Genomic DNA, 16793 nt, shown 5'->3' on the forward strand with positions numbered 1-16793 from the left:
GGACTCCTGTAAATTATTCAGATTTACACGTGCTCCTCTGTGGAAGTGTGAACGAGCTAAATAATAAAAATACAGCGTTTCCCCGGGCCAATCTCAACGGATATCCAGGGACAAACTATCACTCATCATACCCGTCTGCTTGGACACTTATTAAAAATTGGCGTGTATATTGAAATAAGCAATGAATCAAACAAGCAGGAGGAGGATCGTATCGAGCGTGTGGAGTGTCGAGTGTGGAGTGTAGAGTGTGGAGTGTGGAGTGTAAACAAAGCTGGCGGGGTACTAACAGGCGCGGGCCCCGGGGGCGAGTCCCCCGCGGAGCGCGCGCCCCCGTAGCGCGTGGGTGGGGGCTCGTCGTCACTATCGGAGGTGTCGGTGTGGGTGCGCGGGGGCGCGGGCGAAGCCCCCGGGCGCGCGCCCGCCGCCATCAGCCGACACCACCCCGCGCCCCGCGCCCCGCGCCCCCTCACACCACCACCCCCTCCACACTGGGGCTCCCCCGCATTGCGCATGCCCGAAACCCCTCAACTACCCCATTCCTCCCAACCCCACCTACACTTCCTATTACCAGACAACGAATCCTTCGTTTTTACAAATTTCCCTAAGAGTAGGTACACCTGGATTTTACACACACACACCGGAAGTGGTAGTTTCCTCTTGTTCAATTGGTCTTTCACTATTTTTTTCAACCCTTTAAATATATTTGCTCTTCACGAAAAAATTTAATTATAATCAATGTCAGTATCAATATCAATAATATCAATGTGATGGAAATAAAAAAAAAAAATCAATACATTTAATAAGCTGGAAGTGGGATTTTTTCCTCTTAGGAAAGTCAAAAATGTTGTGACCACACGATTTTTTCCACACGACACGAAGTTGAAAATTTATATTTGTACTCTTTATGTACTAACTTGGAATTGATAAGGTTTTGGTTAGAGCTCGTAAATCTAAAGAAGTATTTTTTTTAAAACAATATTTCATTATTTTATTTTGATCTCTGTAACTATTTCTATCTTCTTGATATTTTAGGTTTATAATATTTATAGCGTTATTTGAGTTCTCAGCTTTAAACGGTATAGAGGTGGTCGATAATTTTGTCTATCTGGGGTCACTCATATCTAACAACGGCGGCATTGAATTGGAAATACGGCGCCGGATTACATTAGCAAAATCGGCAATGTCACAACTAACGAAGATTTGGAAGAATAGAGCCATTACAACTGCTGTCAAAATCCGTCTCGTGAAGAGTCTCGTTTTTTCTGTCTGCCTTTATGGTGTCGAGACGTGGACTATGAAGGCGGCGGATAGACGGAGAATCGATGCCTTCGAGATGTGGTCCTGGAGACGGCTACTGCGCGTGCCTTGGACCGACAAACGCACGAATGTGTCTATTCTTGAAGAATTAAAAATCAAGGATAGACTGTCAACAATATGTCTGAAACGTATATTGCAGTTCTTCGGCCACATTGCACGAAGAGGTGAGGAGAGCCTGGAGCGGTTGGTTGTGGTTGGTAGCGTCGAAGGCAGAAGAGCCAGAGGCAGATCCCCCGCACGCTGGACTGACCAAGTATCTGCAGCGACGGGCGCTTCCACGGTAGCAAGTCTTCGCCTGGCCGAATTTATAACTGAATGGAGGCAGCTGGTTGACCGGACATCATAGTCACGATCCTCAGTGATGAGGGAACCGACAGCAATATATTGAGTAAGAAAAAATATTTGAACAAAATCCGGCAACCGCAAGTAGAGATTTTGTCTTGTGTAAGTTTCCCTACATTTTTTCACAATTTGTACCGAAAATGCTCTCATAGTCGATATGTGTGACTGTTTTTGTATGTTTCAATATCGAATTTTGTTTTTTATACTTTTTATATTCCTCAAATACAAAGATAAAGTCGTGAGTTGGTCACATCCGAATATTTTTTCCAATTTTGAAATGTGCCGAAAATGTAATACGGATAAGATTTTCCTATGAAAAAGTAAAAAAAAGGAAAAATACACACGAAAATAAAATCAAAACGATAAATATTTAAATATTTATAAAAATCACTTAAGCATAACATTTTGATTAATATTTAATTAATATTATTATTCCTACTAAAATAATATTTTCCAGGATGAGTGGAATAAATACACAATTTCATTTGTTTTGAAAAAATAACTCGAACCAATGTTCATTGAATTTCAGTGGATGTGCAATTTAGTATGCAAAACATCTTTGAATAAATATATTTTCTTTGAACCACAAATCATTTAGTCTCGTCGTCTGCAGTTTTTCATCCATTTATTAGATAATGGTTTTTGATAAAACCTCCACGGAAGTTTTTGACAGAAAGGTTTTCTTTGTTTAATTGGAGTATTTTTTTCTACTACATCTCCTTGTTTTATTTGTACCGCATCGCCTTGTTTTTTTGGATTGATTGAATTGGTTATTTCTATTGTATCTCCTTGTTTTTTTCCCATAAAAATAATATCACCCCTGGCCGACTTGATCACAAAGAAAAATGGATGATCAGCTCTGAACTCTTGCGGAAGGCTTCTAGTCATGATTATTGCTAAAAATATTTTATTAATGTATGCAAAATAGTATTCATTACGAAAATTCCCCAAATATAAAAAAAGTATTATTTGAAAAGTATTATACATATATGTGTAGGTATGATAGATTGTAAATATACCTGTAGCTGCAGCAGCTTCAGTTCCCTCCTCGTTCACTTCAACGAAAGCTTTTTGAATTGCCTCGGATACGTAGAGTTGCTTTGAATTTTTAATGAGTCCACTCAAATCTGCTTTAGATGGATCAAATATTAAATTTACTCCCACCTAAAAGGAAAACATTTTCCTGGCGTAAATAAAGTCGATTAAAATCTTCCAGAAAATAAAATAAAATACTAACTTTAGGTAAAACTTTGTTTAGGTCAATTTCCGTTTCAATTTTAAACTTTGGAATTGAAACTGAAATCTTCTTCGAAACCAATTTGTCGAAAACTAATGACAAGTCGCCACTTTTCAACTTTTCTTCCAAACCGCTTAAACCGTCAACTTCTGTCGGTAAAATAATTACCATTGACATTTGTTTTCCACTGTAGAACATTTCCAAAGCCTAAATATATAGATACTATATTAAAATGTGTCTAAATATATATCAAGAGTACAATTAAATCAAAATGCTTATATTTTAATGTATGCACCTCTGCATTCCATTCCGGAATATAAGCATGGGGGAAAGTATTTATCTGTTCCATCATGTCAACTTTAACTGTTTTGTTAGAACTGATATAAAAATCTTCTTGCTTCGTCTTCAGCACGTTAAATCTGTTTTCCCAATTCCCCTTCGAAAAATAGGAAATAATAACAAGTTTGGATCAATCCGAGATATTAATTTTGTTAAACGACCAATAAACAATTACCTTAAAATAAATAGCATTAACTAACACCAAAGAAGTGCTGCCAGAAAGTGAACTTGACTTAATTAGCTCTTTAATTTTGCTATTCGTTTTTTGTTCCACCTGTAAACACCTTTATATTAATAATAAACTCACATATATGTATAATTTATAAATACATAAACTTATGTGTTTCAATTTAAATAAATAATATGCCGATAGTCAGCCTACCCAAGTGTTGATTATTCCAGCCGCTTGTCCAGAATTTGCAAAATCAACGTTTTGTACATCGGAGTAGAAAACATCAACAGCCAAATTTTTAAACGTTGGCAACAGAGATAATCCATTCATTATGAAAATATTATTGGCGATATTCAAAGTTACACCTTGGATACTGTTTAGACTTGAGATGAACGGCTTAAATTCATTCGTCGTCTGAAATTTCAAAACAAAATAAACACTCGAATACTTACATATAATAAATTCATTTAACAGAGTGCCTATTAAATGCACGCACATACGTAATTTGAATCGGGCAAATTGAGAGCTGAGTAGAGTTCCTTCTGGGTAGCACCTCCTGCTCCCAATGATAAAAGTGCAAGAGCTATTTCGGCCGAAATAGGAGACATGATCGAACTAGCTCCAGGCGCCAAAGCAACAGTTTCCTATACAATTCAACTTTTCATATGAAAATCGTATTTAATGATTTTTAGTTCATATCAAAATAAAATAAATCTAAGCACCTTATAAAACTTATCAAAAAACTGGCTGGAGGACTCCATGAGGGTGATCGCATTTGCATAGTTTGAGTGAATAATGAGCAGCGCCAAGTAAAATACTAATAAATTCATTTAATACATGTTCTTTCATCATTTTATTTCAATGAAAAATTATGTTCACATTTTCTTACCTTTGAATTGCAGCATTTTATAAATCGTACGGACGATTCTAGTAGTAAATGTATACTGCAAGTTGAACAGGTGTATGTGTATACTGTGGACAGTTTGTAAAAATGCTGTATAAATATTGTTATAAACGACTTCTAAAGCAAAATTACTTTGAATTATTTTTATATCCATAAAAACATGCTAATATTTAACGTGGGGGAGCAACCATTGACTTCTAGTAATCCTTGATGAGTACTTATTGTTTCTAAATTGTATGTATTATACATATGTATGTTTTATACACACGGCTGTATCCATGGGAGAGCTATGGGCCCTTCATTAAAAAAAAAATTATAATTATGAGAATAATTATTGTATATCAAGATATGTTTATCACACGATCATGTATGAATTATTTGCGCCTTGAATTTAGCACACATATGTATTTTATTTATTTTATTGAAAAAACAAAAAAAAAATTGAAAAAAATTTACGTCGTGTCCATAAGAATTTCAGTAACCGATACTAAGTTGCAGTTCGATAGGATTAACGGTGTTCAAAAAATCCCCAAAATACACAGACACACAGCACACACACACACAGACACACACACACATTTTTTCTAGATCATGAAAATGTGATCAGTAATCGATTCTGAGTTCGAATCAGTCAAAATCTCGAGTTCGAATTTTCGCATGATCACAAAACTTCATATATTGTTACTACGTACATAGATAAAGTAAAAACAGTACTAAATCACGACGTATATGCATATATATGTATGTATATAAATATTTCTCAAAAAATCGCAAAATTAATTTAATAATTTGGTACAAAAAAGTCGTAAAAGTAACGAAAAATTATTTATTCTATTCAACTTGATATTCTAGTATGAATTCCCTTGATAAATATTTCTTTTAAATGTGAAGAATATGTACCTAATATTCCGTGAGCTCTTAGAACGAATAAATATAAAAAAATTGGTTTAAAAAAAAGCCTTGGAGGAGTGGGTTTCTGTATTCCCGGACATTTTCAATTCCCGGGACACGAGACGGAGCCCGGGATCGTTCCCGGGACACATGTAAATAAACATTGCTATTTCAATTTAATATATATTTTTATTAATAAAAATTATTTATAAAATATAAAAAAATAAACAATACATAATATATCTCTTAACTGGAAAAAATGTAATTATAAAACTAAACTTATATAAAGTAGCTTCTTAAGAATACAAAAATATTTAAATGAGAACCCGAAAGCCTATTCTAAAATTGGTACAAAAATTTCCAGCGATGGAAAAAAAACTCTTTCAGTTTCGGTCGAAGTTGGTTTTATTGGTAAAAGGGACGAAAACAATTTTTTAAACTATCGGTTTTTTCTCCTGTCAGCCTATATTTTTAAATTTATTTTTTAAAGTAGAGGTTATTTTTATTTACGTTATACATATTTGTCTTTGATAACTTGTTTAATTCTTCATTAAAAGAGTTTCTTCCATTGTGGAATCGTCAATACAAGAAGGATATACTCGCTTCATAATAGTCTCCACGTAGGATATACATATGTTACATTCGCTTTTATTACAACATTTATAGAATGTTTTGTTAGGTATAAAATTAGAATTATTTGTGTTAAAAAAATCAGGTTTGGGCTTCTTCTTTCTTCGATTCTAATTTTCAATTCTCGGAATAATTCATCGTAAGGTCAAGTCCTTCGGAATTAAGATTTTCCAAAAATAGAATTACAAGAAACGATTTTGGCCAAATGCACAGAACCATTATAATTTTTTTATATATGTATGTACATATTTACATATATATGTATGTACATATTTACATATATATGTATGTACATATATCTATGTAAGTGGTAAACCTGATGAAATATCATTGCACAGAACCATTATGCTTTTTTTATATATGTACATATGTATATTGTATGTACATATATCTATGTACATAAGTGCTAAACCTGATGAAATATCATCACATAGGCTATGCCAATCAAATTATTCAATAAAAAATAATAATAAAATCTTAAAACCCGAAGTCAAAATCGAAGTCGAAATCGGAATCGGGAATCGGATAATATGAAAAAAAAATGTTCAAAACCTCGTAAGGAAAAAGGTTTATGAGCTTTGTATGTTTAGTTTACAAAAACTAATACCTACAATTATGTACATACGTATAAATAAACCCCGGTCATTGACCTCGCAACCTTGAATATTATAAATTACATATATATGTAAATCACAATTTAAATTTCATTAAATTTGGAACGCTTCCTTTGTCAGTCGCCGTGGTGTACTGGTCTAAAGCGCAGTCGAGCAACAGACCGGCCTGGTTCGATCCGCAATCTCAATTTCAGTTTATTTTTCAAATACCGTTAAAATATAAATAACTTTTATTAAAAAATATATATTTAATTGTTTAATATAAAAAACAAAAAAAAACTTCAAGACCTTGCTAAATAAAATTATTATTCCGTATTTTTATATGGCAAGTACGAAAAATTTTCGATTAATGTTTAAAAAAAAGGTCAATTGAAAATTCGATATTGGCTTCGTCGCTCACTCTCTGAACTCAGGTATACCTATAAGAGGATTTATGTTCGCGCGAGGGTACGCGGGTTCTATTCCGAATGAATTTATACAAAGTTTAGTTTTTTATCGATTAATCATTATATTAGGCTAGCGTTAGGACACATACACACACACAGACATATACACACACAGAATAGCGTCTTTATATATATACCCGTTGAAATTTCAACAGGTGCTTTCGGATTGATGCATGATTTAAAATAAAGTTACAATATGAATAGTAATAATTAATCGGGATCGGAAATCAGTTATGCCAATTAAATTATGCAATAAAAAATAATAATAAAATTAAAAAACCCGAAGTCAACATCGAATTTGAAATCGGAATCGGATAATATGAAAAGTACGTATTTTTACATCGCATGATGTGAGCAAAAATGTATGTTTAATTTACAAAACCCAATACTCGCAATTATGTGTAAACAAACCCCGATCATTGACCTCACAGCCATGAATATTATAAATTACATATATATTAAATTTAGAATGGTTCCTTTGTCCAGCCGTCGTGGTCAAATGGTCTCAGTCGAGCGGTATTATAAAATCGTACTAATCTTGTATTGTGACCAACCTATAAGATATACTGACCATTCGTCAAAATAAAACTGACTATTGAACATTAATACTAACCATTTACGTTTAAATATTGACCAGTGTCGTTCTTAGACCCTAAAGCGCCCTCGGGCAATTTTTACTAAGCGGCCCTAGAAATTTTTTTTAAAAAATGGGTTACCATCCTCCTTTTTCCAGACTTGGGACCGGCAGCGAAGTGGTTAACAAGGTTTCCCAACCCCAGGTGGATTTAAAAATAAATAAAGAAAGTAATATTTCAGAAATGAACTTTCCAAGCCTTTCTTTCTGCAAAATCATTAGTTAAAGCTGAAAAATCAAGATTTTCAGTAGATAAAATTTCAAAACTGGAAAGTCTATCTTGTGACACTGTAGTTCGGAAATAAGTTTTAGCATTCTTTTGGCACTCTAATCTAAAATGTTTTAGGGTCTTTGGCGCTCTAATTTTAAATTTTAAAGCACCTTCGGCGCATCAAGCGGCGCCCTAACATACCGGTGCTCTCGGGCACCGCCCAGCCCACTGGTAAACCGACACTGATACTGACCATTTACATTTAAATACTGACCGTTTAATATAAATACTGACCTTTTATTATTTATACTGACCACTTGTATACTGAAAGGTGGATACTGACCGTTTAATATAAAATACTGGCCATTTATTAGACTACAATACAAGCCTTTTATTTATATCCTAAAGTTCGAAAAGCAACACTATGAGTTGTCGACTACGAGTCATTTTATTGTTTCTTGTGATATTGATTCGTATATAAAAGCAATTCAATCGATCAACCCAGATATGTCAGAAATTGTCTTTATAAGATGTGATTGAATAATTTGCAAATTTAATGTCCAGGAAGGACATTTGAAATTTATATAGGTAATATCATTTTTAAAAAAAAAACAATAACTTACCCTTTGGTAACTTTTGCATGCAGGTCAAATTTTACCTTTTATATCCAACATATTATAGTGTCTATTATGCTAAAAATTCAAAGATTTTTGGGTGAATCATTTTAAATTTTCATCAAAAATATTTACGTTTGCAAAATTTTAAGAACACTTGCTCGACTTAAGTGGGTCAAAAATGGAAACAAGTAAACAAAACCATGCAAAATGAAAAATAGCTTGTTATTTTTTGCTAATTTATGTCAATAATGTTTAATATGTATTAAGGTTGTTGATTAGAGACTCATACTGCTTCAGCTCCACCATTTTATTCTTCAAATTTACCTTTCAAAACGCAATCTGTAGTCAGTTCTGCATTTGGATTATATTTAGCAATAGTTCATACCGGTAAACGAATCATATTCATTCACCGTGTTATTTGATGCCAAAAAATACCCTTTAAAATAATTTTGTAACTATTCCAAGTATATTTTCTAATTTTGTAAAAAATTCTAGAAAATTATGTATGTATGTATTTGACACAATTTCGTCACGTTCTTTGATATATGCAGGATTAAAACGAATATACATATACAGTACAATTGGATGTTCATATACATATATGTATGTACATATAGATTTCCAAAGATTTTTTGAATCCTCATGTTTAATTAATCATCTTATTAAGTATGTACATAATTTAAATGTAAAATCTATATTTTCGTCAACCAATAGCAAAAGTGCTATAAAAATGAATATTGTCATGTAATTTTAAAGGTACATATACATGTACAGGATCAATAAAAAATATGAATATGTGTCTAATTAGCATTTATTGCATATTTTTATGATACAATTACATAATTTTACTTGGTATTGTCATAAATAACCTCTTCATCTTTACTAATATTATGACTATCAACTAATTGATTTAAATCAATAGAAGTATCTTCTGCTTGCAGACTGTTGATTCTCATCGAATTTTCTGATTGTTGGGACTGTTGAAAATCTTCAAGTTCATTCATATTAAGAGAATGTATACCAGCTGGTAGTTTAACAACTGTAACTACTGGACTTAAACTATCTGATTCCTTGTCAACTACTGGAGACACTGATGTCGAATTTTGCCTAGAGATCTCGTTTTGAATATTTTTTACCTGGAAAACATAAGTGAGAGTAGATTAAAATTTTTAACATGAAAAATCTATGACCTTCGAATGATTATCAAACCTGCAGCGTTGGAGAATTCTTGGTGGAAGTTATGACATTGCTACTGTGAGTACGCATATGACCTACGAGAGCTCCGCTGGAATGGTAACCACGACGGCAAACGTTACAAATGTAAGGACGTTCTCCGCTATGGATACGAGAATGAACACGCATCCCTCCCGATGTGGTAAAACCGCGACCACATTCCTTAAAATTCCAATGCAAAATTAATTCGTGTGTTTCATAAATTTTGATAAAAATATAAACATGCAGCTTGTATTTTACCGAACAAACATAAGGCCGATTTTTATCATGCGTGCGTAAATGAACAGTTAGATCGCGAGCAAATGGAAATGAACGTGGACATCGAGAACATTTATTTGATTTAGCTGCGGTGTTGTGTCTTCGTATAATATGCACACGTAGGTGTTCAGCACGATTAAAGCCACAATTGCAAATTGTGCACAGATGTGACCTGAAAAAATATTAAAGAATTTCGAATTTCATTAAAAAATCAGAATTTATACGTTTGAATACAATATGGATATTTACCTATCGCCGGACGAATGTGTTTTTATGTGAGTTTCTAAAGAACTTGTTAATGGAAATGATTTTTCGCAATGTGGACAAGAATATTGACAAGTATGACTCTAAAAAAGAATGAATTTTGTAGATTAATATGCTGACATTGTTTCCATAGTTTCCATGTGCATATTTTCGTTGTTTACCTTCGGGTCTACCTCACGGGCCGGAATGTGAAATTATCGAAAACGCAAATATCGGAAGGCAAAGACCGAAAGATTTGCGCGAGCAGGATACAACAGGAACAAGAGGAACAGACTTTTCCTCCCGTATTAATATGCGCGCGCAGAATTATGTTCAGAAGCCTGTTCCTCTTGTTCCTGTTGTATCCTGTTCGCGCAAATTAAGTGAGTATGTACCGTTTACCATGCACCCTTTTTTTTTTGATCTTTCGACTTAAAATCTTTCGATTTTCGATCTTTGCCTTCCGATAATTGCGTTTTCGGTAATTTCACATTCCGGCCCGTCACGGAGACCGGTTTACCTTCATATGTTGATCGAGTTGTTGGAGGGTTTCGGCAAGAAAACCACATATGTTACAGGCAGATATGAAATGATCTTGTGATGAACCTACATCCTTGGCGTCTATTTGTCTGTGTTGGGCGTGCATATGTTTATTTAGGTTGTAAGGAGCATTAAACGTTTTACCACAAACAGAACACATAAGTCGATCCTCTGGAATACAAAATTATAATACCATATATGTACACACTTGAACTTAGCCCCTTCCATCAGTGGCGTAACTACTATGACGCGGGAGTATGCAGTGCATGCGAGCCCTTAGGGCCGGAAGGATCTCCAAATATTAATAAATACATTTAAAAAAATAAACTTATAATTAAAAAATAAAGGAAAATCGATTTCACTAAATGAAAACAGTCAAAAGTAAGTATAAAAAAATTCTGACTTGACGAACTTGCAATATTAACAAAGAAGAAGTTCAAAAAATGTCTTTGAAAGATGTGTTTTTACATATAGGCTAGGAAGGACATTTAAGATTTGGAAGTTTATTTATTTAATTGAAAAAAATAGGGGGCCCCTTTTTTAACTTTTGCATGCCGGTCAAATTTTTCTAGTTACGCCACTGTTTTCCACTGATTTTTTAAATTCGTTAAAAAAATTATTGTTCAGACTACTTCATTTCTAAAATACTAGTGTAGCAATAAAATAAATATATCTCAATATCGGTTTAATATTCAGTTCCGTAAACGGAATTCTGTTTCAGTTCCGGATCTCAATTATATTTTCAGTTCTGGATCCGGGTTCTTGTTTCAGTTCCGATTAGCCATGTTTAAGCGGTTTTTATTACAAATACCATACGAAGCCGGGTAAAACAACTAGTATGATATAAAAAAAAGTGTGCAACTATACGTAAATAAATAATATTAATAATTTCGTAAGGTATGATATATTTCAAATCTGGAAGATGTAGTGCTAAAAGACATTTCTTGCATTCCCGAGTATGTATTTAATTCCATTATTTTTCTTGTGTTTTGTACATGTGTACTTTGCACAATCTTGCATTTTTTTTCTATTTGTGGTATGTCTTGGAAAATAGCTCCAAGTTTTGCATTATTATAACTTCGATTATAACATGGAAGGGTGATACTGAGCAAAATCTGTTCTGCAATATCCATACGAAACTAAGAATTTTCTTTTTTCTTTTCATTGGATAATTTTGAATACAATATATAAGAAATAAACATAGCCATTTCAAAAATGTAAAAGAAAAAAATTTCTATATATTTTTAAAAAATTCCTCATTACTGGAAAACATTCCAATGCCTGATCTACTCCTCCCATGCCGTGGTAATAATCGATGATACATTTTGGTTTGTAAATATTATTTTCTTCAGTTCCCACATTTTTGATTCTTCTTTTTTAGTTTATCTATGTACGTAGTAACAATAGATGAAGTTTTGTGATAATGCAAAAATTCGAACTCGAGATTTTGACTGATTCGAACTCGAATCGATCACTGATCACGTTTTCATGATCTAGAAAATGTGTGTGTGTGTGTGTGTGTGTGTGTGTGTGTGTGTGTGTGTGTCTGTGTATTTTGGGGATATTTTGAACACCGTTAGTCCTATCGAACTGAAACTTGGTATTGAGAACTTAAAGTCGCCATTAAAACTAATAATAATCAAGTATCTGATTGCTATTTTTAATTTTGACCATAAATATTAACAAAAATGATTGATACCTGAATGTATTTTGAAATGCACTTTGAGTTCTGTAACAGTAATAAATTTTTTTTCGCAATTCTTGCATGAATATGGGCGAATATCTAAATGTCGACGTATATGAACATTTAGTCTGTAAAAAAGTAAATAAACGTGAAAAATAAATAAAAAACGTGACAAAATATATGTAAAATATATACAGAATTAAATTAACCTATCTTTGGTAACAAAGGCTCGTCCACATTTTTGACACAAAAAAGGTAAATCTCCCGTGTGTGTTCTCTCGTGATTTTGTAAATGATGTAAAAGGTTAAAACCTGCAGAAATAATTGAACATTACATAATTTAAATTGTTATTTTATATATTGAAGCGCTGTATGAATAAATGAAAATATACCTTTGTGGCAGTGTTTACACTGAAATCGTTTGGTCAATTTGTGCTGTATCATGTGTTGCCGAAGATTTCGAGAGTGTTTGAATGTCTTGTGACAAAAGCGACACTCGTGTGTACCACTAGAATGATTTACATTAGTATGTACTATCAATTCATGCTCTGTAGCGAAAGTCCATCTGCATCTACCGAACTAATATAAAAAAAACGTTACTTTTATTTCAATCACAAAAGATATATTATTTTAATAATGAGGTAATATAAATACTGTATATTACCTCATTATCATTATTATTAACAATGTATGTATATGTATACTTGGCAATAATATGGTTTGTCGGGATCATGAGTAGCTTCATGCCGCTGTAAATCATTCAATTTTCTGAAGCATTTTCCACATATGCTGCATTTGTGCTTCAATTTTTTGATTTCTACATCGAAATGTTTTCATACAATTATTTATAGTAAAAACAAAATTAAAATCATGTTTTAATATATTATATACTCTACCATTTATTTTTACTTTATCTATGAGATCTTTTATTGGGTTGGTTTCTATGGAATCATTATTGATGAATTGTTGAATATTTGATAATTCTTCATCCTGAACCATATCTATAATTTCATCTAGAATAATAAAAAATAAAATGCTTTTAATTAAAATCAAAATTGAATAAATGTATAATATTTCAATGTGGTCCAACCTTGATTTTGTTGCATTTCAATATCTAAATATGCAGGTGAATTTTTTTCTATTGCTGTTGAATTGGGCGATTCTTTGACTTTCATGAAATGCTTATCAATCAGATGTGACTGAAAATTGTATAATACATTGTATAATTGTTGCTATTGTTAAACCAATTATTATAATAATATGTAAATAACCTGGAGAGATTCTACATCAATAAAAAGCTGTCGACATGAATAACAAAATAAGTCATTCGATTTTTCATCAATTTTTTTTTCAATATTTTCTTTGGTATGTAACTTCTGTTTTTCCTGATCTACCAAACATATAAAGTAAATAAAATACTACTAATTATAATACCACAAATATTAATATCTTATCCATTTGTATATAAATATATAAATACATATAAAACCTAGTTCATTTGTAAAATTTTGATTGCCATCATCGGTAATCATATTTTCCAACTTGTTAAGAGACACTTGAACATCACCGGGCGAATGTCTTGCCATGTGAAACCGTAAGGTACGGATATCGCACCATCGGCTTCCACAATAGCCGCATTGAAATCTTTCTAATTCATTGTGCATCTGTCTGATGTGCGGATTTATGTGTCTAAAATTAATTTATGGATTGATTTATATGTATATGTATGGAATATCAGTTGATAAATTAATAATCTTATACCGTTGATGAAGAAAAGTTATGCTGCAATAACGACACTGCAACTTATCATTGATGTGTGATTCGGTATGTTTCGAATTATGCTTGTCGAGTTCATTCCAACTAAGGAAATGAAGATCACATTTCCGACATCCAAATACTAAAGAGGTTGATATTCGTCTATTTTTCTATAAATACCAACAAAAACATTGATTTTCATAAAAAAAAATTGTAAAGTAATAATTAAATCATTAACTGACTTTCTTTATACTATTTATACATTGTATTTTTAAATCTTTATCCTTTAATTTTAATTTTAAAACATCACAGGCAGAACTTCTTCCAAGTTTTTCAGTTGCAAAATTAAAATCACTAGAAACGATGGAATCATCTGAAAACGATGGAATCAATAAAAACTTAATTTTCTCAAGATGTACTTTATTGTGATTCTAAAAAAATCTTAAATAACTCACCGCCATAATTTACATACAATGAAGCATTTTTATTTTCATCGTCCATTTTATGTGCGATATTGGAATCGACATCAGAAAGTGGATCTAGTAGAAATTGACGTAAGCTAATGTCCGCACTTTCACATTGGCTCTTGAAAGAATATAATTTAGTTAACTGAGTTGCACAAGACTCACAAAGTTGAGCAGGTAAACCATCATTTTCAGTAATCTAAAATGTATATATTTTATATATGTATATTATCTCAAATAGTATAGTTTAAATATCTCACAAAGGCCAAAGGTTTGGTCGCCCGTCCTACATATAATTAAATGACAAACATTGACATAACATACCACAACTTTAGTGCAAGACATGATCATTTCATAAAATCGTGGTGAAAGGCCTTCTTCAGTAATAAAAAGCCCTTTCATTTTAGAACTCTCTTTTAAGCAAATTCTACAAATTTTATCTAAACTCAATTTAACACTGCTATTCATTTTTTTTTCGCTGTTTATTCAACGTAGCAAAACAAGTATCTCCTGCTACCATTTCACTGAAGGTTATGTGTCAAAATGGCTATATATAGTGTTGCCACAAATATATAGTGCTGCCACATTAAAAAATTAATGCTTTCATTGGTTTGGTAACAATTTCACGGTTCGGTGATTACTAGTCAAATGTGAACCTGTCACAGGACAACCGGTCACGAGAAAACTGGTCACACCCTATAATCGGTCAACCAGTTTTCTCGTCTGTGACCAATCTAGAGCGACCGGTTGTCCTGTGACTAGTTCACATATGACTAGTAGTCCGTTTACCCAATTTCACACATCACGAAAATTTCTTACGCAGAATATCTAGCACTTAGAAATTCCATCCACCGAAACTTATCCACCGGAACTATCACACTTACGAGAATTCTAGTGCCAAATATTCCGTATTCAGAATCGTCCTGTGCGAAATCGCGAACGTGTGAAATAGTCTGTTTACCTTTATTACTATATTAGCACTTAAAATATTTTTCCCATAGTAATACCTATTTACAAGATGGCAATATTGTCTTTGCTTAGTAGAATGTCATACAAATTAGCCTCGTGTAAATGCAGCATAAGCAAAGTAAATACCCCAGTAAGCAAAGTCAAAAGATGTAATATATTATTATATTTAGTTGCAATTAAATTCATCCAAATAATTCAAAAGCTTTCCGCGAAACCTACGTAGACGGGAAGGGGGATTTCCGGGTCGGAGTGAAAGATGCAGTGAGTAGTAATGGCAGAAGTAGTTAATTGTTCTGAGGGCTTGTTTTTTTTTTTTAAAAACGTGCCGGAACTCACTTTTTGTCAAGCTTTTAGCTAAAGAAAATTATATTCAAATTAAATTTAAAGCAGCTTTTATAGCTATGTCATAATAGGGACGTAAAGGAATGAAATGACGGGATGCATTGATCCAAGTTGATCAATTTCAGAGGCCGCCGTTTACCGCTTTGGGCCAATGATAATGTGTCGATCTGTCGAAGAAATCACGCCGTTCAAAGAAACAAACGGCACATTTAATCATATAAGGAGTGTAGTTATAACCCTCTTTGTAATTATGTATAATCCTTTTTAATTTTAAGTTACAAATAAATTGACAAAATTGAACAACCGGAAGTTGAAATTTTATCTAATTAACCCTTTGAGTGCTGACGTCTTTTCTGTTGAAAGTCCACCACGCTGATAATTTCGCCAACATTTCCAACTAGAATTATTTAGAAATCTGATAGAAAACATGTATAAAAATTGAAGCTAATCCAAACAAACCCTAGATCACTACCGTAGATAACTACTACCGAGGATTTCGAGTTTTGTAAAGGTGTGTTTAAACTCTGTAATATATCTTGCAACAATATAAAATAAACAAAACAAATGTATTAATGAATGTATTTTTCCAAAATTAGTTCTATCTTCTTCATTTTTGTTAAAATGTAATGCTCACAATCTAAATGTCAAGCCACAATCTAAAATACTAAACAGTTCCATCGAGAAATTCTGCTATGGTTATAAATTCAGAAATTCAGGTGTAAACCAGTCTTTATAAACATTGACACGGTATATACGACCCATATTCATTGCATTGTTTTCGATGCTACCTGGAAAGGCTTAGTGGGTAGTATTCTTGTTTACGTTGTACATGCTCAAAATATAGCGCCTATCGGCGTTTTTCAGGTCCATGGACTTGATGGTAAAACGCCGACTAGCGTTGGTCAGCATTCAAAGGGTTAAATATCCAATATTTCTCAAACATGTACATAT

General features: G+C 32.7%; 3 protein-coding genes across 4 annotated transcripts in view; all 3 read right to left on the minus strand.

Annotated features, from left to right (window-relative positions):
- Window positions 1–454, minus strand: part of LOC143909983 (diacylglycerol kinase eta) — a 96910-nt gene extending 96456 nt beyond the window's left edge. The window contains exon 1 of the mRNA XM_077428308.1: window positions 288–454. Coding sequence (XP_077284434.1) covers window positions 288–428 — 141 coding nt within the window. The 5' untranslated portion in view covers window positions 429–454. The remainder of the gene's footprint in view (window positions 1–287) is intronic.
- A 1555-nt stretch (window positions 455–2009) lies between these two features.
- LOC143923297 (alaserpin-like) lies at window positions 2010–4527 on the minus strand. Its single transcript, XM_077446907.1, has 9 exons — window positions 4297–4527; window positions 4130–4224; window positions 3908–4051; window positions 3618–3821; window positions 3411–3509; window positions 3192–3332; window positions 2897–3103; window positions 2679–2823; window positions 2010–2555 (listed from the first exon to the last, which is right to left on the minus strand). The coding sequence occupies exons 1-9, from the start codon at window positions 4463–4465 to the stop codon at window positions 2254–2256; spliced, it is 1506 nt and encodes a 501-aa protein (XP_077303033.1). The 5' UTR covers window positions 4466–4527; the 3' UTR covers window positions 2010–2253.
- A 4621-nt stretch (window positions 4528–9148) lies between these two features.
- LOC143909915 (uncharacterized) lies at window positions 9149–15267 on the minus strand. 2 transcript variants are annotated; one of them, XM_077428183.1, is made up of 17 exons: window positions 14856–15267; window positions 14523–14730; window positions 14310–14440; window positions 14074–14237; window positions 13793–14001; window positions 13584–13702; window positions 13403–13511; window positions 13209–13325; window positions 13017–13129; window positions 12705–12891; window positions 12522–12624; window positions 12328–12440; window positions 10609–10799; window positions 10095–10192; window positions 9828–10017; window positions 9564–9749; window positions 9149–9490 (listed from the first exon to the last, which is right to left on the minus strand). In XM_077428183.1, exons 1-17 carry the CDS (start codon window positions 14997–14999, stop codon window positions 9200–9202), a joined length of 2673 nt encoding a protein of 890 aa, XP_077284309.1. In that variant the 5' UTR covers window positions 15000–15267; the 3' UTR covers window positions 9149–9199. The 2 variants fall into 2 exon arrangements, with proteins under 2 accessions (XP_077284309.1, XP_077284308.1); XM_077428182.1 differs by having other exon boundaries at window positions 13802–14001; window positions 14856–15108.
- Window positions 15268–16793: the final 1526 nt, after the last annotated feature.

The sequence above is a fragment of the Arctopsyche grandis genome, chromosome 3 (assembly GCF_051622035.1).
Source record: "Arctopsyche grandis isolate Sample6627 chromosome 3, ASM5162203v2, whole genome shotgun sequence".
Lineage (NCBI taxonomy): Eukaryota > Metazoa > Arthropoda > Insecta > Trichoptera > Hydropsychidae > Arctopsyche > Arctopsyche grandis.

Excerpts from the sequence above, each read along its gene's own strand:
- LOC143909915 (XM_077428183.1), bottom strand. The coding sequence starts at position 14,999 with ATGAATAGCAGTGTTAAATTGAGTTTAGATAAAATTTGTAGAATTTGC. Across the intron at positions 14,731-14,855 it reads TGTCTTGCACTAAAGTTGTG|ATTACTGAAAATGATGGTTT; the intron begins GTATGTTATGTC and ends TATACATTTTAG. Across the intron at positions 12,892-13,016 it reads ACAAACCATATTATTGCCAA|TTCGGTAGATGCAGATGGAC; the intron begins GTATACATATAC and ends TTTTTATATTAG.
- LOC143923297 (XM_077446907.1), bottom strand. The coding sequence starts at position 4,465 with ATGGATATAAAAATAATTCAAAGTAATTTTGCTTTAGAAGTCGTTTAT. Across the intron at positions 3,333-3,410 it reads TTAATGCTATTTATTTTAAG|GGGAATTGGGAAAACAGATT; the intron begins GTAATTGTTTAT and ends TATTTTTCGAAG. Across the intron at positions 3,104-3,191 it reads TTCCGGAATGGAATGCAGAG|GCTTTGGAAATGTTCTACAG; the intron begins GTGCATACATTA and ends CTATATATTTAG.